General features: G+C 38.4%; 1 protein-coding gene across 1 annotated transcript in view; it reads left to right on the top strand.

Moving 5' to 3' along the window:
- LOC131979924 (band 4.1-like protein 3) overlaps positions 1-24661 on the top strand; it is a 51585-nt gene that overhangs the window by 5430 nt on the left and 21494 nt on the right. The window contains exons 2-9 of the mRNA XM_059344000.1: positions 5389-5558; positions 11029-11172; positions 19829-19933; positions 20254-20296; positions 20409-20484; positions 20745-20963; positions 22183-22270; positions 24183-24227. Coding sequence (XP_059199983.1) covers positions 5400-5558; positions 11029-11172; positions 19829-19933; positions 20254-20296; positions 20409-20484; positions 20745-20963; positions 22183-22270; positions 24183-24227 — 879 coding nt within the window. The 5' untranslated portion in view covers positions 5389-5399. The remainder of the gene's footprint in view (positions 1-5388; positions 5559-11028; positions 11173-19828; positions 19934-20253; positions 20297-20408; positions 20485-20744; positions 20964-22182; positions 22271-24182; positions 24228-24661) is intronic.

Raw genomic sequence — 24661 nt, 5'->3', positions numbered from 1 at the left:
AAACAGTTTCTCAACCCCAAGCTGATGTTTTGTTTACCAACAGTCCAAAACCAAACAAGAATAAATTTACTACAAGGAAAAGTAGCTGATTCTCACTTTGGAGAAGCTTGAGCCATGAAAATAAAGCCAAATTAAGCATTTCATGCAAAGTATCATCCTCATTTAAGTAATACTGACTCACAACTGTTGTTGTGATGGTACAGCCTCTCACCAGTGGTTGCTATTAACGGTGGCACTCTGTGCATGCCGAGCTGAATCTAATGTTGCATCTATTATAGTCGCCACAGTTAAAAATATTCACAGAATGCCTCAAATCTAATGTGCATATTAAACAACAATAAATATCGGAAGCGGATATGGCTCGTCCCGACTAGAACATCTCGTTTATGATAAGACATGGCCTGTCAATAATTTTGTTTGTTGTTTTTGAAGTCAGGACAGTTGAAAGCACTTTGGGGATTCTCGGCAGCGGTGTCTGAGTTGAGTGCTGGGACCAGCTACATGGTATCCTGTTACAGGAGCTGGGTTTGTGCGTGTGTGTGTGTGACAGCTGTCAGCCCCGCAGCCATGTAGAGGGGTCTCATCATATACTGCAGGCCCGCTCGGGATGGGCCGGGACGTGTCAAAAAACGCCAACCATTCCCCTCCATGTAACCTCCACAAGCCCCAAGGGGGATTATGGGTGTGGGGGCAGGGGTGACAGCGCCGGGCCCAGCTGTGGTGATGTCCAGCTAATGGCACTCAGCACAGATGGCAATCCCTCATCCTCCCGTGTGTGCCTGTGCTCAGGCCACTTTCCGACAGTGTGCATTACAATCACAAATGGACCTTAAAATGGAAGTTTGCATGCATGGGGTAGCATCACGCCATTTAGCTTCTGAGATCAATGATGTAATGCAGCTACATACTGAAAAACCTCAGCTGAGCTTTTAGCACAGACATGATTATCCACTGCAATGGGCTGTCTCACCAGTGCGTCTGAATGTGGTCTGATTTCTGATTACATTGGTTTGTTTAGTGGCAGACAGAGTTTGAGTAAATGTAGGTTACTTTGATTTACATGGGGGCGGGGCATGTAGCAATAATGACAATTGTATTTCTGAGGAATGTTTCTTTCTTGAGGAAGACGAGTACAACCCTGATTCCAAAAAAGTTGAGATTGTCCAATACTTAAATAAAAGTGACTGTGATCATTTCCTTATCCTTTCTGAAATATATTAAATGGAAAACTGTACAGATACCATTTATTTTAGGTCTCAATTGATAGGATTTTGAATTTTTGAATACAATGCTTTCTTTTTTAATTTACATTTTGCACAGCATTTGTAATCAGGGCTGTAGAAAGATGGTTCTCCCTTCTTGATGTCACAATTGTGATGTGTTGTGGATCTACATTACTGGAAATGTTTTCAAACCCAGAAAACCATAATTTAAATGAAGCTAATGGTTATATCCTCTCTGCGTATAAGCTGTCATAAATTCACTTTTTATCCACTTTTAAGCCAAAAGTAGGATATACTTTTTAGGTCTCGGTTATATTTTTTAGACGGATGAAGGATTATTATCATTGGATGTATGGACCTTGCGCTATTAAGGAAACAAGCTGAGCAAATGTTAAGGGCAGCTCAGCCCTTTGGGATGTCCTTTTTCCACCAAACCGTATTGAAGAAACACTTATTTTTGAGGTGAAACTGCTTTATTTTGGGGTTTTACTTGTTAAAATCACCAGGATTGATTGTTTTGGAGAGGAGGAGACCGTTGCGGATTATTCGGCTCATGGTTTAAAAACCTCCTGAACAATGAACACTGAAGTAACCAGGAGAAGCGGACTGCAGGTGCAGGTTTTGTTTAAGAGACCCCTGGCTGCAGAAAATGACATATTGTGCATTTAATCAGACTGCCACTAAAAAATGTAGCATTGCTACATTCTTTGCCAACAAAAGGTGACAAGACATTGATTTAGTACTGCCTTTGAATCCATCCCTACTTCCAATGTGCCTAATTAGGATTTTTCTTGGTTTATAAAAAAAACAGCTGTTTCTGACAGAGGTTGAATCACTTATCCAACATTATTCAGAAATAGGGCAGCAAAGCACATGTATTTATTTGAAAGTGTTGTGTATGATGATATTTAGATCCTTTGTCTTTAGCTGAATCTCTTTATATGATAAAGCTATGTTGGTGCAATGGACGGCCGCTCCTGTATACTAGCAGTAAACCAGGACACTAAATGAGTTGTGAATACAGCTTTCTGAATGCATAATGTATGTGCCAGTCCATGCTGAAGGCCACACACAAGGCTACTGTGTGGGCTGTTGTGTGGCCCTGTGAAGAGTGCCTGTCACCAGTGACTGAACGTATTCTTCCTCCATTTCTATGGTGCTAAGATGTTCCTTTCCTCCACTCCTACCATAGTTCCTGTTTCATATGGGGGTTAAGAAGAGCAAAGGTTAGCTGTGCAGCCATCTTCTGTCAGCTGATTACTGAGCCGCTCCTCAACTCGAGACAACAGAGCAGCAGAGCGGTTCTGTAATGGTCTTTTAGCATTAGTCATCCTCATTGAGAAAACATGCTCCTTTAAATGCCAGGGTTGGAATTTGGATCTTGTGACTTAATTCACTGACCGCTTTCATGTCTTCTTTTTAAAGCAACTGAAGTTCTTGAAGTTGAACATTACAAATAGTTTGATCAGCATGTTGCATTCAGTAACACTAGATGCTCCTGACTTCAGGGCAGAAATAGGAGTGGGCTATATGGCCCCATATCTTTCACAGTATTTTCATGTTTTTTCTGCAATAATGATATTCTTCAAGACAAATATTTTATATTATTTTCAAGAATATACAAATTCAAAAAAGTAAGTGTTATAGCTTTATATGTAAGCATAAACATACCTTAAAATGTTCAGTAAAATGAAACAAATTATTCTATATCTCAGGTCTTTACATTGTACAACCACGACTCCCAAAAAATTGGGACATTGTTTAAAACTTAAACAGAATGCAATAATTCATCCTTTATTCAATTAAACTGTACAAAGACAATATATTTGTGGTTCAAACAGATTAAACTGACAAAATTGCATCAATAAGTTAGAATATTGGCTTCATAATTATCATAAATTTACGAAATGTAAGATTATGCCGGTATTGTCAACAATATGATGTGGCACCCATCTCAGCAAAAATACAGAAATAACTTAAGACTACAGAATGTTTTGACTTTTTTCCAAATCCAGATTTACCACAGTTGTGAGTCAACATCATTCTGATTCATTTAAACACTAATAACTTTCTGTTGTAAAGTGTTTTTGTCACTTGGCAGAGCTTGATTTTGGCTTTATATTTTAATCCAATATTGAGTAATTCCATAGGAATTTAAACCCACTGCTCATTAGCAGAGATTAATAACCTAAATAATCAAATCCCCTACTCAAAAACAGCTCATTCTGCATTATAATAAGTGAAAATACCAAATGATATTGGACAAAGATGTTTTTCTTCTTTGTGTAGTCTAGATGCTGATAATCACAGAGAGACAACAAAACATTTATTTCAGTTCAGCTCAAAGTATTTTTGAAGTAATGTGTCTGTCGCAGAGAGAAAGATGAACAAAACAACACGGAGGCATGATGAGGGCATGAACTCCAGCTGTTAATAAATCCAGCTACGTGCCTGCCAGTGCTGCTCACAGCGGGACACGAGGAGTGAGCCATGTGGGCCAAATTTAGTCCTCAAAAAAGCCTTAAAGAATATTTTGAAGTTTACTGACTGAGACAGGTTTCTTATTACAAATATCACGACCCCCCCCCCCTAACCCCCAAAGAAAAATTCCTACTTGTGAGGTTTCAAAATAATCAGTGCCTAGTGGTTTTCTTTTGCTTTGTTTTCAAAGACATAGTTTACTGTGGTAGTTTTTCTGTCTAAAGTTTTGGGGATCACCTCAGCCCACAGTGCGGCTTTTGTTGATCCAGAGGCTGCTGTCTGTCCCCAGCTGGAAGTCAGAGATCCTCCCACCCCGGAGTAAACACGGCCCTATAAATAGAGCTCAGGGAGAAGCAGGCCAACAGCAGAATGACAGGCATCCATACTACAAACCCCAGACTCCCTGCCGGAGAGGCCCAGTGTGCCGTCCCCACACACACGCCCTCCAAACCCCACACCCCAATGTCAAAGCCTGCGGGTACGGTTAGCACGGGAGCCCCCAGGTGCGATCCGTCATCTTCGTTTGGCAAATCTAGCCATTAGATGTTTCCTCTCATTACCCAGTTTAGGGCCCTTTGGATGGCATCTGTCGCTGGTACGCTGCTATTCACAGAATGAGAAGGTCATACCATGAAGTACTGGTTCAGTTCAGATGCTTTGGATGGTTGTGTGTTACTACTCAAACAAACTGGGGGAGGGGGCATGTACAAATTGTGCAACATTGATAAGATGCTATTTGTATATTTTCATGTTGGGTTTATCTTTTATCTTTTTGAGATGAAAAAATACATTTAATTTTAGTCTATGATCAAAATATTCTATTTTTATCATAGTCTAGGGGCTCTTTTTGTTGTTTTTTGTTTCGGAAAATACCTAATATTCTCTGGTTGCACTTATCCAATGTGGGAATTTGCTGCTTTTCTCTGCTATCTACGATGATAAACTAAATATATTTGGCTTTTGGACAAAACAAGATTGTGATGTATTTGTTTTATTATTCATTATGGGTGTCGCAATTAGATTTTAAGGCCACAATTCTGTCCAGTTTTTGATTTAAACATTTTTTTTCTATAGGCTATGGCAATGATTCGTGAAGGGATCACTGATTATTGTTTTTTCTACTCTGACAGTTGTCATTTACATTTTCAAATTATTCTTTAAAAGTTAGGCTAAATGGTATTAAATGTGATATAACTATCATAATTTAAATAGTGCATTTAAATTGCAGTTCCTACTTTTGCTAACTAAAATTAAAAGCTCAGTTTGATCGATTTAGAATAAAAAATTATGACAGCCCTTACTTTTATCTGACGTTTTAAAAGCCAAATTATTACTAGAAAAAAATCGATAATGAAGATAGTCTGTAGCCCTTGGTGAGAGTGTTTGGAGCCAGTTTATGTGAAATGACGTACAGTTTATTGTACAAATTGTGGATGTCAGGGCACCAGCAGTCTAGGCACTTTCCATTATCGGCTGCTGACACTCCAGAGCTTGCTGAGAACGGGACATGAGTGCACCGAAGCCACTTACATTAATTTCACTTTTTATTCTGTCAAACAATATCCACGTCTCTGCATTTGCATCAGAGAGGAGCTTATCATTAGACAGGGTTGAAAAGCGACAGTAGATCAATTCATAACAAGTCAGCTGACTCATCTGGTTTTCCTCTCTTCCCCCACTCCAGCGTGATTTACCATGACAACTGAATCAGGCGCAGACTCGGAGGCCAAGCAGCCGCAGGAGAACAAGGAGAAGGGCAAAGCTAAAGCAGCAGCCGAACCCACCTCGCCTCAGAACCTGCCGGAGCAGCTTCCCGCCGCTGCCGGACACAGCACCCCGGCCAGGAAAGAACAGGTCAGCCTCGTCGTAGCCACATTCAGGAGCACAGGAAAGCATCCAGTTGTCGTTGACAGCTTGAATTCAGTGAAAATCATTCATCTTTTAACATACTTTCCATATTAACCATTCATGTATCATAACACTTTCATCTTTTAATTGAGGGGTTTTTATGGTGAAAACACTGTAAAATGCCATTTTGTTAGGCTTGAATGTGAGAAAACATACACGCCATTCATCCCACTCCCCGATGAATTGTGCCTTTGTGTGAAAAATGGAAATGAACAAAATAAATACGGAGGACGTGACCTCAGTGTTCTCAAAGGCATTTAGGGTCCCGCATCACAGGCGTCTGTTGACAAGTATTTCAGGCAGTACTCTGTGCTTTTATTTTGGAAACTGGGTGAAACACAGATTGAAAAATCCACAACAAAGTGTGGATGTTTTAATTCCAAGAATTACGTCAGCTGATCGTACTGATGCACTTCACATAGCTGTGGGGGAAACTGAGTAAACAGAGCTACTGGAGTAAAACCTCATGGCTTTTAGTGGCTCGTGGTTTGAAATCTCTGGTTTATGGCAATGAAATGAACACTATAACAGAAAATTAATTGTCAACAGATTTTGATCATCAAGAAAAATATTTGTGTGTTCAAGCTTCTTAGAATATGAAGATTTGCCGTTTTTCTATCAGATTTTGTGCTAAATTAAACATATTTTAGCACTCAACCATTTATCAAGAATAGTCAAAATCCCTCCAAAATACCACATTAAGACACCAAGACGTTGAGGAACACCATGGAAAAATCCATGCTGCAATTTCGTATCAAAAACCTTTGCTACTTTGGAGATTTCTGCAAGAATTGCTTTTTTCAGCTATTGGATGACAAGCACTTCTGTCATGGAAACGGCCGAGATATGCCCTTATTGTCAAAATATCTATTCATATTCTGAATGCTCTAGGTCTGTAGTTGTTGGTTGTAAAAATTTCATGAGACTGTGATTATCCTAGAGGTCACAGCAGCTCATTTTATATATTGAGGTCAAGCTTAAAAATGCTCTCACTACAACAAAATGGCTACTAACATCACACATGAATATAATTGGGCTCATTACATCCACAAGAGACTCAGCCAATTTAAGGAATTCCAAGACTGTTTAGGGACTCCAGTATGCAGAATATTAAAATACACCATTTTAGAATTTGCTGAATAACTTCTGAGAAAAATTCTTTTTTTTGCATGGTGTTGGCATAAAGTGTGCACGTCTGTAAAGAGGAAACTCGTGGGCACTCAAACAATTTCATTTAGATATTTTGAGGTCAGACAGCAAGGGATCACATTGAAATTCTTCGAGTTGACTCACCTTGTTTGTAAAGCAATGCAATAAATGTAACACTCTTGTAGCAAAGCTACTCTTAAAATCCCCACCGCATTGGCACAGAAACAACTGGTTTATGATTATTGGCTGGTAAATGTAATAAAACAAAAAGGATAATCCACCTGCAGGCTTGTGGACTCTGGAGCCCATCGTAATGCTCTTTGTATGAAAGAGTAAAAAAAGAAAAAGAACTCTAGTTCAGTGTCTTTTAAAACCAGTGAACTCAAGAAGAGTGTAGCCTGCAGCTTGTCCGTTTTATGTCTCTGACTTCCCAAGTAGCCACTGATGTTATCTGAACACTAAGTGCTTGGCCCTAACAACCTTCTGGGCTCTAGATCTATCTAATCACTCCACAGATTGAATTTCCAGGGCGTTCAAACTACAGGGGGCCTGACTTAGACTTGGGGCAGATTCCTGCTTTACCCTAATTTACTAGTTGAAAGAAAGACAGTGTAACAAGCTGTACATGCAGACTGATCAGGTCTTCATATGTGGCAAAGAGCAAATTGTTAACGGCTACACAACTGTTAAATCACTTACATTTGAAGTTTGAACTTGCTGCACTTGCGTGACGCCACATTGTTCTGTCCGTGGACATAATCTAGACAGCAGAAAATTATTTCAAAATCCGAATAAAGGGGTTTGACTGATGTTCGTGTGTGAAGGTTATCAGACCCCATTAGAGTGGGGATTAGCTCTGAGCCGTCCTATCTTATATTATTTATATTATTTTTACACTGAAGTTATATTTTAGGCATTTAGCTGGTGGTTTTATCTGATCATTTAGAAAAAGATCAACAGTTAAAGAATTTTAAACTTGCAGATTTTGTCATTTATGAGCAGACGATATTAAGGAGTCAAAAGGCCAAAAGTCACCACAGCCAGATGTGGATGGGCAGCAAAAAGCAGTTTCTTCTTCTTTTTTCTTTTTTTTTAGATGTTCTGGCCTTCTTGTGATCTGCCACGTGGTTGAGCGTGTAAATGCAATTTGAGTGTGCTCAAGCTCGCAGCCCCACTGACCTTGCAGTGTGGCTTTTATCATGATGTGGAAAAACTGAAGTATGGAAATGTCTAATGTGTTCGATGAGGAGAAGAAGTAGAGCACGAGTCGACACGTGAATCATAATGGGCTGTAATGGGAGAGCAGCAGAAGCAGAGCGAGGTGATTGATAGATTCATTATTTCCTGAGCAATGTGGCAAAAAAAGATCAGAATGAAAACATTTCAATATATACATTACAGAGCTGTACATGCATGACTTGGACTGGTTAATATGATGATATATATATATATATATATATATATATATATATCTTTGAGATTAGAGCTGCAAGATTAGTAGACTAATAGATTAGTGGATTGACAGAAAACTAATTAGTACCTTAATATATTATTTGTTAAAATTAAACTTGGGCAGCACATGCAGATGAATGGAGCCTTGTTTTTTTGCATTGTTGCGCTGTTCATCTGCATCTGCAAATTTGCAAAAATCGCAGAAAACTGTCTTCAGCTTCTCAAATATGCATATTTCCATCTTTTCTCTGTTTAATATCATATTAAATTTTATATTTTTTGATTTTGGAATGACAAATTGAGAACTGAGGTGGACATTTTTCACTATTTTCTGAAGCCATGAATCTGGGAATTATTTGCAGATTAATCAATGATGGAAATAATCGTTAGTTGTAGATCTTCTTGAGATGATAGTTTTTTTGACTATCAGAGATTTAGCTGTACTTTGTATACTGAGATAACTATCTGATTAATGGCTCTTTTTTTAGTTTTGGCATTTAGTGACGGACTAGAACTTTTGTAGGTGTACATGCTGCCCCCGTCAGGTCCAGAAGAATTGCACCCGGGTCGCTACAGTAGCTGCAGTATTGTAGAAAAACGTTGCATTTTCAGAATTATTAATTAACTTGATGTAGAAGCATCGGTTCTCATGGCATCCCTACTCGGCACTAAAAACAAAGTAGAGCTGAGGACGATGGGAATGTAAAGAGTTTTATAGGCATTTGATAATACAGACAAATGGAAATGTTGACATGATGAAGGCCCTAGATAAAAGGTCAGGAGATCCACTGGGGACTTTTTGATTTATGTGCAAATATTTCAAGACAATCCCCGCAGTAGTTGAGATATTTCAGTCAGTATCAAACTAGCCAACCTTCTCTTTCCTAGAGCCATGCCACTCTTTTTGGCCAAAGATAATTCAAAAAGTGGAGAATTGAATTCCTTGTATCACTGTAGGTGTTTCCTGTTAACGGCATCCACTCCAGGATCCCTTCAGCATTAAACAGCTCTGGTGGTGTCACACTGAGGAAGACGGATGATGCTCTGTCATGGTTGGAGCAGTGTGAATTGGCTTGAACAAGGCTGAGAGAAATCACAGCACGCTGACACAACAGTCGGTGTTTCCTGTGAGACACATGCTCAGGCTGAGACATTTCTCTGCTTCAGCAGGGGGCATGTTACGGATGCACCGAACCAACTTTTTCAGCCCCAGTACCAATACCAACACCTGAGCTTTGGGTATCGGCCAATACCTGTGTGGAAGTGATTTGGATATTTGGAATAAATTGTTATTTATTATTAAAATAATACATTGTGCATCAGCAACTTGGTAGAAAATCCTCAAAACTAACAGGAATTACAATTTAACTATATAACATTTTAAATGCAGATCCAATTGTGTCAACACATAATCCTATATAACAATATCTTTATAGAATATAAACATAGGATTGAACAGATCAGCCCCATTGTCTCCTACATTTTTTTGGACGATATTGTCCCAGAAATAATTGCAATAAGCATTATTATTTTAACTTTAAAACTAGTATATGTCACTGATATAATGATAATATAATTGGTTTAATTGTTTGTTGTGTGAGCAGAAAAGGATAAAATCAGCTCAAGCAGAAATGACAGCAAAACATGTCTCTGTATAGTTTTTTTTTCAGTCATTTTAGCTGAGCTTGATATTGTAATTACTGTGACAGGACTACTAGTATGATTTATTTTTTCTTCTTTTTTTTTTACATTTGTGCTGCTTATTTCTGTCTGCCACAAATGGTCCGTAAATGTTTGAGTACATCCTTTGATTATCCTTGTAAATTCATACTCAATCAAATCCTGTCACATTAATCCTCACGCTTTCTAAAGTGACTTTAATTTTCTTATATGTGTGAGCACTACACCTGAATGGGTCCACCAGGAGAATGACTGGTCTGCTCTGAGCTACATTAGATACAATATGATGGATATAGCCTGAAGAACAAGATAAGAAATTTTCAATATGAAAATGAAAAGGGGCATTAAATCCACTTTGTGTGCGAGTACGGATGAAAAATGTCTAGAAGCCACAGGCCTCGTTTCCAGCTTAAAGTCAGTCAGGAAGGACTTTGTTTTCAGCGATGTGGAAAATTGGATTTTCTCAGTTTAAGACAAAATGGCAGTACACCTCCAGCGCTTCTCAGTGGGACTCGATTACATTCACTCAGAGTCCCAGTCTCTATATTTAGGTTTTGGACATGTGACAGAACGGGAGGTTTTATCAAAGACAAATACATTAAGTAACTGACAGTTAGGGCAGTCGCAGGCAGTTAGGCAAGAAAATGGTGAGAAGGAGGTATTTTTCATTTCTGGTCTGTGAACACCTTCAAAATAAAAGCACAGTTCTTGTTCTTGCTGTAATACAGAACATCTTTGTGTCTTTGCCTGACAGCTTCTGGCTGGTTTATCATACACTATCGGTGTATATTTAACTCTTCTGTTGATGTGTGGATGGTAGTTTTTATTCGGTACCACTTTATAATGTATTGTTCTGCATCTTATTCTATACGTACATATAATTATGCTGCCTTCTTGGCCAAATAACCATTCAAAAATATATAGTTTTTTATCTCAGTTGGTTTCATCGGGTTAAAAAAAATTATATTTTAAATCAAAATGTTATGTATGCAGTGAAATACATGTGGACACACTGCTTTCCCAGAGAAAAGTTCAGTGCAAGAAATGTCACAAACATATAAAAAACTGTAATTTGATGTAGAAATTCACATTTCTGCTGATGACTATTAAGTGATGTTTGTTTTCTTTGTCTCAGGAGCAGCAGGAGGTGGACCAGGTGTCCCACAGGTCATCCACCAGTCGTCTGTCCAGGTCTCCTTTGAGAGGAGTGAAGAAGGTGAAGATCATGCAGTGTAAAGTCACCCTGCTGGACGGCACCGACTTCACACTCGATGTGGAGGTGAGAGTTAACGGGCAGCTTTTTGTTAAAGTGTAATAAGTGCTTAAAGGGGGGAAAAGCTTTATTAGTTTTAGTCTAAGCTGATATACGTGCACTTCTCATTTCAGATAGTTGTTTGAAATTAAAGTGCTGCTGTTGAATCACTTGGCCTTTTGAATTGCCTTGCAGCAAAGAAGCAACATTAATGATATTTGACTAATTCCAATCATTATACACAAAGAAAATGTTTTTATGCCTCCGCGGCGGTTAGCGATGTGGTCTGTTTGTCCCAATCTCATGACACGATATCTCAGGAGCGCCTGGAAGGAAATTCTTCAAATTTGGCAGAAATGTTCACTTGACTAAACGATGAACGGATCAGAAATGTGTCATCAAAGGTCACTGTCACCTAGAAAAATGTGCTTTTGGCCACAACTGAACAATTCATACGCTCGTTTTGACAAAATTTCTCAAGTGTCTTATAGGATAAAATCAAAGATACGGGGCATACTTTAGTCAGATTTGAAAAAATGCTGTAAAATAAGAATGCTTTCAAAAATAGAAATGTTAATAGTTTTTTTTTTTTTTTTTATCAGTTAACAATGCAAACTGAGTGGCCAGAAGAAAAATCTAAATCAAATCTATATTTGGTGACATTTTTTTATACATGCTTAACACTTTTGCACAGTTCTCCAGTTTGGGTAACACTCGTGCTTTTGCACTGCCAGATCTTGCACAGCGTCCCAACTTCTTTGGGATCAGGGTTGTATTTGGGGCATCTAGCTGAAGCAAAATGCTCAGTCCATGTCCCTTGTTAATTTTTAATTTTACAACTTTCTTCACTTTCCAATTTTTAGTTGCTGTTTGTTTAATCAAAAGTCTGAAGGCATATTTATTTATTTACTATGCTATTTGTATGCAAAGTGAAACCAGAAGCACTTTTCTTTGCAAAAAAAGGTGGAACAGGGTTCATGGAAAAGTTATATTAATTTCAATAAACAAACAACACGTTGCACCATTTAAGCCAGGATTTTAAAACGTTAAAATTATGATTGACACATTGTGTCATGAAAATCTAACGTAGTTCGCCTTTTGCTGCTCCCTTGATTTCTCTGTGTATCAGTCTTATGATACTTGGCCTGTTGTATTAAAATAGAATAACACTGTGCTGTTTTGACAGCCCTTCTTAGAAGTAGGGATTTAATGGATTTCACTGCACATTTACATTTTCATTGTGTCAAATTGCTTTGTGGGATTCATTTTCCCTCCAAAGCTTCTCTGTGTAGTCTTGAGAGAGAGAGAGGGAGAAAAATAATTCATAGAACGGTTCTTAAATGTTTAGTTCTTACTTCAAAGCTCATCCAGAAATAAACCCTGTGAGGAAAGAAGAGCCAACAATCGGTGGTAGAACACGTGTCTTTGTGTTGTAAATATGAAGCTCGACCGCCGCCCCAGCAGTGTGGCTTTTATCATAATGTGGAAAAATTAAATATGGAAATGGGATGTTTTTTGTGGTGAGAAGAAATGGAGCATGAGTTGGTTGTTAATCATAATGAGTGAGAATGAGAGAGGAGGGAGAGGGGTTGGATTCATTATTTTCTGCCCTGTCCAATGTAGCAAAGGAGTGATATAAAAAATTTAATTTTTGAAATGTAATTGACCAAGATAAAGTTGTATCGCTTAAGAGTGTCGGCCAGGGTCTCATAATGTTTTGCTAGATTTCACTGCACATTTGCATTTCTATTGTGTCAAGTTCAACAACAATTACATGGAAGCAATTTTCTGGCAACAAAGATCTTGAGTCTCTGGCTTTTTCCAACAACGCTAATAAAATATATACAAAAAAGAAAGGAAAATGAAGATCACACAAGTTAAAAAAATAAATAGAAAAAGTTCTGTCTCTCTGTTGGAGGCAGTCCATTAAGTCTGCAAAATTCAAGAAATAAATACATCAAATTAGACGTACAGAACAGATTCAATAGTTCTGTAAGTCGACATGTTTCTAACAAAATTAATTTTATTTGCATTGAAAATGTTTAATGTTTTGAATTTTAAGTAATCCAAAAGTATTCAGACTGATATGTCTGTAATCCAGTTGATTATATACCTAATTGCAAAAATGTAAATGTAATTTTTTACTCAGCAACTGCATTTCAAAGTGATCTGACCCACCCCAGCATACTATATAATGTCTATTGTAATATATGCAGTATAGACACACATACTGTGTGTGTACAGGGGTGACAACAAAAACGTGCGTGTATATAAAGGTGAAGTGAGTGTCACATTTCTTTGTATGCCTGCTTTATTTTCCCTCAAAGCAGAACCATGTAACCTTATAAGATCCATTTAGAAAAAATGTATTTTTGTTATTAATGTGAAGGTCAGAGCTCCACAACATAATAGCTTCTTTCTGCCTTCAAACAGTCATTCTTTCTCTTAGAATATTATGGAGTCATGCATAAATCTCTTGGGTGAACTTATTTGACATTTCACTTTTACATATTTTCCCACATAACAACAGAAAGTTGAGCCTTATTTCAAAGTTATAAGACTTTGTAAATTTCCAAAAATGTGTGCAGGCTGAACAGCGAGTCACAGACCCTCCTCCTCAAATCCCCTTTGAGCAGATTCCTCCCCACCGGGGGTTCGGATAGAGGGATTAGCTGACTGTTTTTGTGGTGGCAGTGAGGTGACGGGTTCAGACCGTGAAATGGGAGCATTTGTTGGAGGGAATCAGTGTCATTGACTCTGTGTGTTGGCATGATTACTTGGTGTCCCACTGCGGTAAAGGAAGGATTCTTAGGGACAGGGATCTGGAAATGGGGGTCAGTCTGGACCCTCTGCCCTTGAAATGCAGACAGAAAGGGTTTCTGCAGTGCAGATGCATTCATACAAATAATATAAAATATATACATGTAAAAAGAATGCGTCAACCTCTGAATTATTGTATTTACTTACAAAAAGTTTCCTAGTTTGAGCGTAACATATCTTGTCTTTGTTCTATGCACAATTCAATGACGGTTGCAGAGATTTGTAAATCAGTCGGGGTGTATACAACATTTCTAGTTACCGATGTTGGGGAAACATAGGGGCGCCACATGCAAAGTACATGTTGTACTTTTTACATATTTACAACCTCTACTTACAGCATCTCTTGTCTCCTCCTCTGCTCTGTGCAAACAGCCTGCATCGTTTGTCGCCTGACTGTTGGGTTTCTGCTGACTCACTCATGGCTTCCAATTTGCAACAAGACACACAAAATGTTATGTTCTTTGCAGCATCTGATTTCTGCAAACAGTTAATCTTTGCCAAGGTTTTAATTAACATACATTGAATAAATCAAAAATCGCTATTTTATTTTTCCTGACAGATGTCTTTGTCAAACACGATTAGTTTCAGGACTGTCAGGAACTTGAAAATCAGACAATAATTTCTACTTTTACAGTTTCTGGCTTTGATAAATGGTGTAATTTTTGGCTTTTGTTTAAAAAACAGAAAGCATGTCAAACCTGCTGGTGGGTTGTGGGGTAATTAATGCAGCAGAAGCTTTCAGCCCCCAGTGGGTCAAGCTCCAAAATCTCAATTTCTCACATCGCAGCATTACAAATAAAGTAAAATTGATGGATCGGCCCTTTTTATGGAGTAACAACAGGCAGTTGCTAAATCTGACTTAATAATGTTCTAAGAAATGCTTATCTTTAATTATCTAAGTGAATACTTTAAATAATTTTGAGTAGAAAATCAATAAATGAGTGCATTCAATTATTTCAAGAAGCACAACAGGTGATTAATCACTCTGCAGACGTGGAGTTTATATTACACACACTGCAGCTGAGCTTTTACTGTGTCCACAACAATCTTCCTAATCATCATTTAATCTACTGAGAAACCTCTTGAAAGTGACATGATATATCTGAAGGCTTTACCATCTTTTTTACCACCAATATGTTTTACTAATCTATCTAATTTCTTTTAACTCAAACAAATTTCTCTGTTTATTTTTGTGTCTAATAGCAAGTGCAGAGTATTGAATTACCACGCCCATCTGTTCACGTCCTGTAATCCCACAGTCCTGCCAGGGAAGCTTCAGCACAGGTTGTCTTGGCAGAAGTCTCACCCCACTTCACTTTGTCACGACCTGGGCACCCATTACATGAGGAGCACTCAGAGCTGACCTTGGATTAGAGTGCATTAGAGGGAATGTAAGCAGAAAAATAATTTGGATGGGAAAGATCAATTAGGGAAACTCAGTTTTTTGGACAGAAAACTCAGTGTGTCTCAGAAAACACCTGCAGTTACACATGAAGCTCCTTTTTTCTTTTTATAAATGTCTTTATTCATGTAATGTCAAAGAAGGAATCAACAGAAAATCATATACATTTTGCAGGTTAATAGGGATGGGTATACTGCCCTACAAAGACAAAGTGCATTAACTGTACACACAGTTTGTAGGTTAGGCTTGATTTGGAGGAAGACTTTACCATTGCAAGTCAACAAACTGAATCCCATCACAGATGTACCAACTACTAATTTACTGGGACAGCTAGCAAGCTTTGAAGGCATTTTTGAATGTTAAATGATGTTGTAGTTACTGCACTGGTAAAGGTGCTCCATAGCTTTAAGGTATCGACCAAAATAACCCAGTAATATAAGTAGTATCAAAACATCTCTAGGATGCCCCCCATTTGATCCTTTTTTTTTACCCAGATCACGAAAAAAATGGCTATTCACATGGTTTTGCTTGCAGCCAATGAAAGCAGGCTTTCTTCTATATAAGGTGACTTGTGATTCAACCATTTTGCAGAAAATGTGGCTTAATTTCAAGGGTGCTGGTATAGTTATTTGTTCAACAATACCCACCCATAGTCATTAATCAAGCAAAAATGACAAATTCATATTCACTCGTTCCAGCAGCTTCATATTCATGTCATTGTAAACTGAATATCTTTTGATGCCAGTGGAACATTTTGATGCACATTTTTACTATTTTCGGACATTTTATAGATTAGATGCTTCATCCAAAATGACAAAGTTAACTCCTTTTCGTTTTATTTATAGTTTTCAACCAAGTACTGGTCGTCCTCCAGCAATGTCTATTCATATGTTTTATTTTTTTTATTTCAAACAAGAATATCCTAACACATAAATGTAAAAGTTGATCAAGTCGCCTGTGAGTTTGCTTAATACAGTATCCGTCATTTCATCCTGTAACTAATAGAATTAAAGGAGTTGTGATTCCAGTGTGTCGACACTCCTTTGAATTACAACATAATATAAAAAGTAATTACAGTAAAGAAGAAGTGAATAAATTCAGGCCTGCCAAGGACACATGAACAAGGCTCTTCAATATTATCAGATACACAGAGCTGTCTTAATGGGAACTTCGTCATGTTTTTTCCACGGTTGTGACAGAATCGGGCTCTTTTTAAAGGGCAAAAATACGAAATCAAGCTGTGCCAGATGACGCAGCAGGCATGAGTCACACCTGGATGACGCTGGCAGCCGGACAATACTTGCAATCACAGTAACAATGTCTTCACAAATGTATTTCATTCAGGGGTCACACTAACAGCCCGACTAAAAGGGTTTCTTTCTTTGTAATAAAAAGCAAGAGAGGGCCAAAAGATGGCTAATTAGCAGCTTGCTTAACAGAGGAGACGTCATAGGAACCAATAAGGCACAATCATGACTATACGGAGTGCTCGCTGCCTGAAACAAAAAATAAAAAGAAACAGCCGCGGGTGAAACGCATCAGACGTAAGATAGGTCAGCTTATAGTGTTTGACACAGTGGAACAATTGAGGTCAGAGGATCCTCAGATAATATCCACCGTCTCCTCTTCCTCCTCCCAATCCCATTTTAAAACTGTCCAGAATGTGAAGATTTGACATTTTTATCCACCCTGACCTTGTAGTTTTCCAGCTCAACTCGATTTCAATTTCCTGTGGGAAAAATGTCTGCGCTAATCGTTTCCTATCATTTTCTGCTACTGAACCTCTGCGGCTTCACTTCAGAGAGAGTTATTTCTCTTTAAATTCTGTACATTTCTCCGAACTTCTCATTTTTTGTTTTGCACTTCATTGTTTTCAGTACATTTCCTCTCTGCAGTAACAAAGTTGAATCAAATCTACTTTATTAGTCGACAGACAGCAAATTAATCTGCAACTATTTATAGTTGAATGTGAAGCCAAAAGCCCCAAATTCTGTAGCTTTTCCAGTGTGAATATTTGCTGTTTTTCTCTGTTTTATATCATTTTGAACTGAATATCTTTGGTTTTTGGACTGAAAAAAAAAACAAGCCGTCAACAACAGAGCTGCAATAATCAGTCGTCTAATTGATTAGTAAATATGAAATTAGTAAACTATAAGAAAATTGTGTTTTCAGCCTCTCAAAATAGATATTTTCTCTGTTTTATATCATAATAAACTGAATATGTTTGGGGTTTTGGACTAAAAACGCGAGATATTTAGAGATGTCACCATGGACTTCAAGAAACTTGGTTAGATCTTTTATTAAAACTATATTCTGACATTTCATAGACCAAAGGATTAATTACTCAAATGAGAAAGTATTCATCTTATTAATAGATAATATACATTTATTTTATATAGTCAGTAGGGGGATTTCAATAAAGCCCAACCCTAGTTTCAGCTCTAAGGACATTTTTCACTGTTTTCTTCCACAGATGGTAGTATGCCGATTAATGGATAATGAAATCAATAGTTATTTGCTTGCCTATTTTTAGTACACGGTTGATGCAAGTTCCAGTTCCCTCATATAATCACTGCAAATCTCTGAACTCACTGCAGCAACTCCTGCTGCTTGCTCTCTAAATTTAATCTTGAGATTGATCGATTTTTCTTTTTCTAATTTGAGATCAAATTTCCTTCCAATTTCCTTCTGATTTCATTCTCCTGAACGACCCCGGGGAAGACAGAAAACAAGCCAGATCGGTCGGCTGCATCTGCTGCTGCACTCCTCACATCGCTGCCGTTTGCCACAGCCCGTCTGTTACACGACTATGTGACTAAGCAGAGGTTTTCAGATCACAACCTTGTGTGTGTGTGTGTGTCAGTAAAGCCAAGCGTTGGAAGCGTCTGTCACAGCAAGGCAGCAATAGTCTGACACGACTCTGCTAATTCCCTCGGAGATGTTCTGGAAGGATTAACTCTCTGCCACCAGCGGCTTTAAGGCTCTGTTAAAAATCACGCGCAGACACTTCAGAGTTCTCATCATAGAAAGGACGCTTCAAGTGATGAAAGCGTGTGGGTGGGTGCTGTTATAAGTGCACCACATGTGTTGAAGACTACCTCTATTACCTACCTGCCTGTCAGATATGTGTGTGTTTTTCCATCTAAACCATCGTGTCACAGGCTGAATGAGAACGTGACAGATGCTGAGGTGTGTTGCTGGAATAAGCTGCAGCAGTGGTTTTTCAATAGATCCAGACGTGAGGAGCTGGCTTTGGCTCTGTGCAGGAAGGAGGAGGCGTGTGTTGTGGCAACTCGGGCCTTAAAATATCTCATGTGAGCTCACCAAATGAGTGTGTGAAGTCCAACCAGCCTCCAGTGAGGGGAGACGACAGAGCTCCAGCTGATGACATCCGGCACTCAGCTAGAGACGTGCAATCGATTGGGTTTGAATCGTTCAGAGCTGATGTTCACCTTGAGCTCAGGAATGTGAAGGTGTATTTATACTATCGTGCTTTTTATAGAACGGATCGATCCAGAGTGGCCCAGTTAGTGAAACGTGGCTGCACTACCTCTGAGGGTTAACCCCTGCAGCAGAGGCTGTGCTGTTTTTGTCATTGAATATATAGATGTGGTTGTTATTCTGCAAAAATGAGCTGTCAGTTATTTTTGGTTTGAAAAACTAAAGACAGTGACAATGTTTTTTTCTTGTTTCATTTATTCTGTGTTGCTTATTGATATATAGTTGTTGTTGCTCAGGGTTCATCCAAAGCCTTGAAAGTTTGGAAAGTTCATCATTTTAGGTATTATGTTCTCAAGGTTAGGAATATGGTTGAATTTAAAAATGATAATAATCATTTTCAACATAATCTGTGTTTCATGATCAATAATGCAAACCCGAAATCTTAATGATTTGGAATAAAACAATCCTTTCGCCATATGATAGATAAGTTGTCAGTTGATCCCTCTCTAAAAAATTGGCAAGCATTAAATAATCATTATCAAAACATACAATCAAAGTATATATATCAACTGTTAGTAAATGGGAATAAATTAATTCTGTAGAAGTTATTTTTAGCAATTGCATTTAGATGATGATGAAGGCTTTAAGAGTATCGACAGTTTGGTACCTTGAAAGTGCTTGAAACGGGCTTGAATCTTACTCTTAAAAAGCTGTATGAGCTCTTACTGTTTATTCCGTGTTGATAATTTGGTTTAGGTTCACAAATATGACCACAAAAAAGTTAGCTAATTTCTTCAAACAGGCACTTCATAGTTAGGATTTAAGGGTCCTTGATCTCGACATAAAATCCCCCAAAACTTTAAAGCAATTCACATATGTGGAAAAACTCTTCCATGCAATATAAACTCATTATTCCACTTTGGTTATATAATCATTTTTATATGCTACTCTTTTATTCATATGTGATAATGTGGACTACTTCAGTGTCAAATGTTTGTTTTCTTGTTTTTTTTCTCACAGAAACGAGCCAAGGGCCAAATTCTATTCGAAAAAGTGTGTGACCATCTCAATCTTCTGGAGAGAGACTACTTTGGCATCACATACAGAGATGTAGATAATCAGAAGGTAAAGGAGTATCAATAATGTCCTAATTATCAATTTTTATATGTTTTATATTTTAAGAGAGGGGTTACGGAAGAGTTAAATGTGCTAATTGACATTGAGTCACACTAAAACTATTCTAAAGTCTATAAATCTGTGCTGGTGAAAGTTATATTAAAAGTTATACAAAAACACTGAGCATTGTCACAATGACTGTTTGATTCATCTCTAGATTGTAAGGCAAGAAAAAGTTCCACTGTCCCACTTTAGAAACTTTGGTTCTCAGTAATTTGCCCACATATTGCTGATGATTAATGCTTATTGTCTGTGGCTTTCTGTTGCAGAATTGGTTAGACCCTTCCAAGGAGCTAAAGAAGCAGATCAGGAGTAAGTCCAGTAATCTAATAAAGCCTGAAGTGTTATGTCCTGAGCAGCTAAATGAGGAGTATGCAATTGTGAAGTGCTATTTTCATAATTTAATGTTCTGTCTTCCTCTCAGCCGGTCCCTGGAACTTTGCTTTCAACGTGAAGTTTTACCCCCCAGACCCCTCCCAGCTGACTGAGGATATCACAAGGTGAGTAAGCAGCTGTTTTAGAGTTGCTGTTATGTGATTGCTGGCGGATGTTTGCGTCTTTAATGATTAAAAATGTATCGCTGTTCCTTAATCCTTCTTATAAGTGGACTTTTTTGGTTTGGACGCCTGAAGACATAGTTTAATGAGGGAAAAATTGGAGATTATTCAAGTAAATTGCATTAAAAAGGCTTAACAAGAAAATCCAGGTGTTGGAAAACAAAACAGTGAAGTGATTTTGTTATCTTAATCCGTCTCTTCAGGTACTACCTGTGTCTGCAGCTGAGAGACGATGTGGTTTCAGGCCGCCTGCCCTGCTCCTTTGCCACCCACACGGTGCTGGGCTCCTACACGGTCCAGTCTGAACTGGGAGACTACGACCCCGAGGAATTAGGCAGCGACTACATCAGCGAACTGCGCTTCGCACCCAACCAAACCAAAGAGCTGGAGGAGAAGGTCATGGAGCTCCACAAGAGCTACAAGTTAGTCATTTCCTCAACACTTTCGTAACAAGCTATAACTGTCCTGAGTCCCACCTCCAATAACAGTTTGTAAAGATTAATACCAGCAGAAAACTGTTGTGATTGCATACTTACTTTACTTTAGGCTTACATGTACAAAATATCGCCTTGCTTATAGTATCACATTATATTAAACAGTCACCCCAGAAACTTATCATAACGGCAGATTTGTGCATATAAACAGCCCTCCTTATGATGTTACAGACACAGAATAAAGACAGTATAGACGGTTCCAATGCAAGCAACAAGCTTCAGCGGTCTGAAATTGTGCAAATAGTAAAATACAGTAAAGTGGGTTTTCTGTTTTAGAAACAAAATTGCAGAAATTATCCAAAAACATTGTTTTTGGGAAAAAAAAATTACTGGCTTTCTGTTGAACTCCCAAATTAACTGATTCCAAAGTCGAATTTATCTGTTCTGCATAGATAATCTTGACTAAATAAACAACATTAAGGTATAAAAGGTAAAAATAAAATACATTTAAAAAACTGTTAAAAACTAAAGCTTTTCTTTTTTTTGCTTTTGTTAGGAAAACAAACCCAAAACATCAAGTTTTGATTTGAATGCTGCTAAACTCTGATTGATGTTGAAACTGTTGTAATGATGATGGAGATATAATAAGAACTTGCTGCTCATTATATAAAGCTGATTGGGAAAATAGGTTTTTAGGGCCTTTTAAGCCCTGAACAAACAACTTCAACCCAGTCAGTTACCCTGAGTGAATGTGGAATAATAATCTTCTCTGAAAAGCAGCAAGTCTCCAGACATTGGATTTGTGTTTTCCCATAAATGAATATAGCTGGCTGTCCTCTGTCTGAGCCTTTTTTTTCTGCCTGTATTACAATGATTTGTGTATAATTGGATGCAGTCCTTTGTAGCCTGGAAATGGATGGAGCAAGGCAATGACAGTGCTAGGATTAGGGTCTCTCTAAAGACCCGTCTCTGCTAAAAATGGATGCACTCATGGTGCTCGGTTGTACATCAGTTAATAGCATCCATAAAAACAACCATTTTCTGAAAAGCTTTCATGCAATAAAACTGTGAATTATCCTCGTTATAGATTTTATTGGGCTCTACCTCTCAAGTGTTGCATATTCACAGAAAACATCAAATCTCTCATCACTGTAATTGTTCTTGTTTGACCTTGTCTGATCTGTTGTGTTGTGTTGTGTTTAATCAGGGGGATGACTCCAGCCGAAGCAGAGATGCACTTCCTGGAAAATGCCAAGAAGCTGTCCATGTATGGCGTGGACCTCCACCACGCTAAGGTAACGAGTCCCTACAAACTTCATTAATCAGTTGGTCACAGCTTTTGATGTCAAGGCTCTGGTTTCCACTCCTAATTTTTTCCACTGAAGTTGTTTCTTTCTTTGCCAAGTTAGCATGGGTAATGTACTTTATAAAAACTTAACAACAGTCTCCCTGATGTCTCCAAGATACATGCATTGAAATGTTTAATTTGTGTGTTCTCTTTAAGCATAAATCTCCAAATGTGTAATGCCAGTTTCATGTCTGTATGCCAAATATCAAGCTACAGTCAGAAGTCTGGAAACAGGGGGAATCATCTAATCTTGCTGCTGCTTAGGTTAACAAAATCCACCTACTAGCAGCTCTATGGCTCACTAATTAACACACTATATATTGTTGTATATTGTTAATCTGTACAAAGTATAAAGATAATATATTGTGGTTTTACTGAGCTTTTATAGAAATTTTCATGACTTTGGGCCTGAAAAGTAAAGCCAATACTGAAGCACCTTAAACCTGCATTCTGTCTAATGACCAGCAGGGGGCGACTCCACTGGTTTCAAGAAGAAGTCTATGAGGAAAATACTTCTCACTTGATTTTCCTAATCAGTTTGTGGTCTCAATCACTAGTTTTAAGTCTTCTGCAGCATTATCTTATGCAGATGATGGCCCCATTTAGAGTAAAATGGACAATAACAATATATACAAACCCAGAGTCCTACTGTGAACTGGTTTTTGGTAGTTGTCTGGGTTTTAACTTCACATTAATAATAAGATTTTGGACACCTAAAAATATCTTGTTAAGCAATCTATTCTACTAAACTCCTCTTAGGAGTCAGGTGATCATTTTTTACAGTAAGTACATTTGTTTAAAGCCTGTTTTTCAACAGCCAAAATTAGCATCCCAATTATATCACGGTTCACATAAATTACAGATGCGTCTTGCTAACCAAGCTGGCGTGTTAGCTGGTAACTAAGCCTTTGTTATGCTAACTCACAACCTGTGTAACCTTCCCACCTACCCAGCTCCACCCTCATGTCCAAATATGGTCACTTCCAGCTCCCAAAAGCTTAAATGGTGACAGTTTATGCCTTGCTTCCTCTTGTTTCCCGTCTTTATGCTAAGATAAGCTAAGCAGCTACTGACTGTAGCTTCATAATAGCAGCACAGATAAGAGAGAGGTGTCCTTGCAATCTCACTTTCTGCAAAGAGGCTAACAAGCTTCTATTTGAAATTGCTAAGCTATTTCTTTAAGTAATGAACTAAGACCTTTTCTTTAATGGTGGGTGTTTCCAAGATGCATTTACAAGTATGCAAGGGATAAATGTTTGTATTCTTTTTATGCAAGATGAGACTAACAAAATCCACTCACGCTGTAAACAATGACGCTTGCAACCACAACACCGCTGCTTCCAAAACATCCCAGCTGCCACAGTAACGCCTCAGTCTGAACATGCCACCGCTGACTGACTGACATTACGTCACCGCTGCCTCTGCGGGGGAGGTGTAGAAGGGTTGGTGGGGTCTGGAGCCCAGCTTGACTTGAATAATTTTCTGGCCGTTTCTAATCCGCCCGGCCAGATGGGATCAAATGCATCATTAGGGCACGGGCGGTAAAGAGAGAGCTGGATTACAACTGCAGGAACTGCTGTCATCATAAAAGATTATTACAGTCATCAGTCTTGATATGAATCGGTTATCAAAAGCACTTTGAAAGTCAAAAATGTGTGTAGATGTGAGTGATGGAGAGGATATTGCCTTTGCAGATTCAGATCAGAATTAAAGAAATGACGCGGCCTTGATCAAACTTGAGTAGACATCAGTGCTCGGTGTTTGTTATGCGAGTCAGTTTTGATACACAAGAAAAAAATATGTATGTATCAGACCAGCATCCCTCTTTTGTCTTCTCTCCTCTCTCATTAAATGCAAAGTTGATAGGGAGTCTCTATGAATGCTTGGCTCCAGCTGAGGGAGAGGTAAGAGGCTGCATCTCATGTGCTTACCTGTGTGTGCGTGAGTGGTTTCTACTTTTGCATGGTTACATACAGTACAAAGCTGTAACTTCAACATCCCACTAAGACTGATTGTTCCTGCTTTAGACCAGTGCTTCCTCTCAAAACATCACCATTGGGTTTTCACCTGCTCATCTCGTGCTTTGTGCAGTGAAGAGCGTCATTTTGTGCTTCATCCGCCATTTCACTGTTGCTTTTTTTTCCCACTCCGTGCCCCATGAGTTTTTATTCAGCGTCACCACAGCCTGCATAGAGAAGATAAGAGTATCATATGCCTGATTCCACTCTCCACCTGCCTGCTTTTACCCTGTTATTATCACAATCTTAGCTCTTTTAAATTCTACGTCACCCCGCTGTGCACTGGCTCCTGGACCTCCTGTATATCCTGTAGAGTTTAA

Source organism: Centropristis striata, chromosome 11 (assembly GCF_030273125.1).
Source record: "Centropristis striata isolate RG_2023a ecotype Rhode Island chromosome 11, C.striata_1.0, whole genome shotgun sequence".
In the NCBI taxonomy this organism is placed as follows: Eukaryota; Metazoa; Chordata; class Actinopteri; order Perciformes; family Serranidae; genus Centropristis; species Centropristis striata.
Note: the sequence above shows the minus strand (reverse complement) of the source record. Positions and strands in the feature narration are given on the sequence as shown.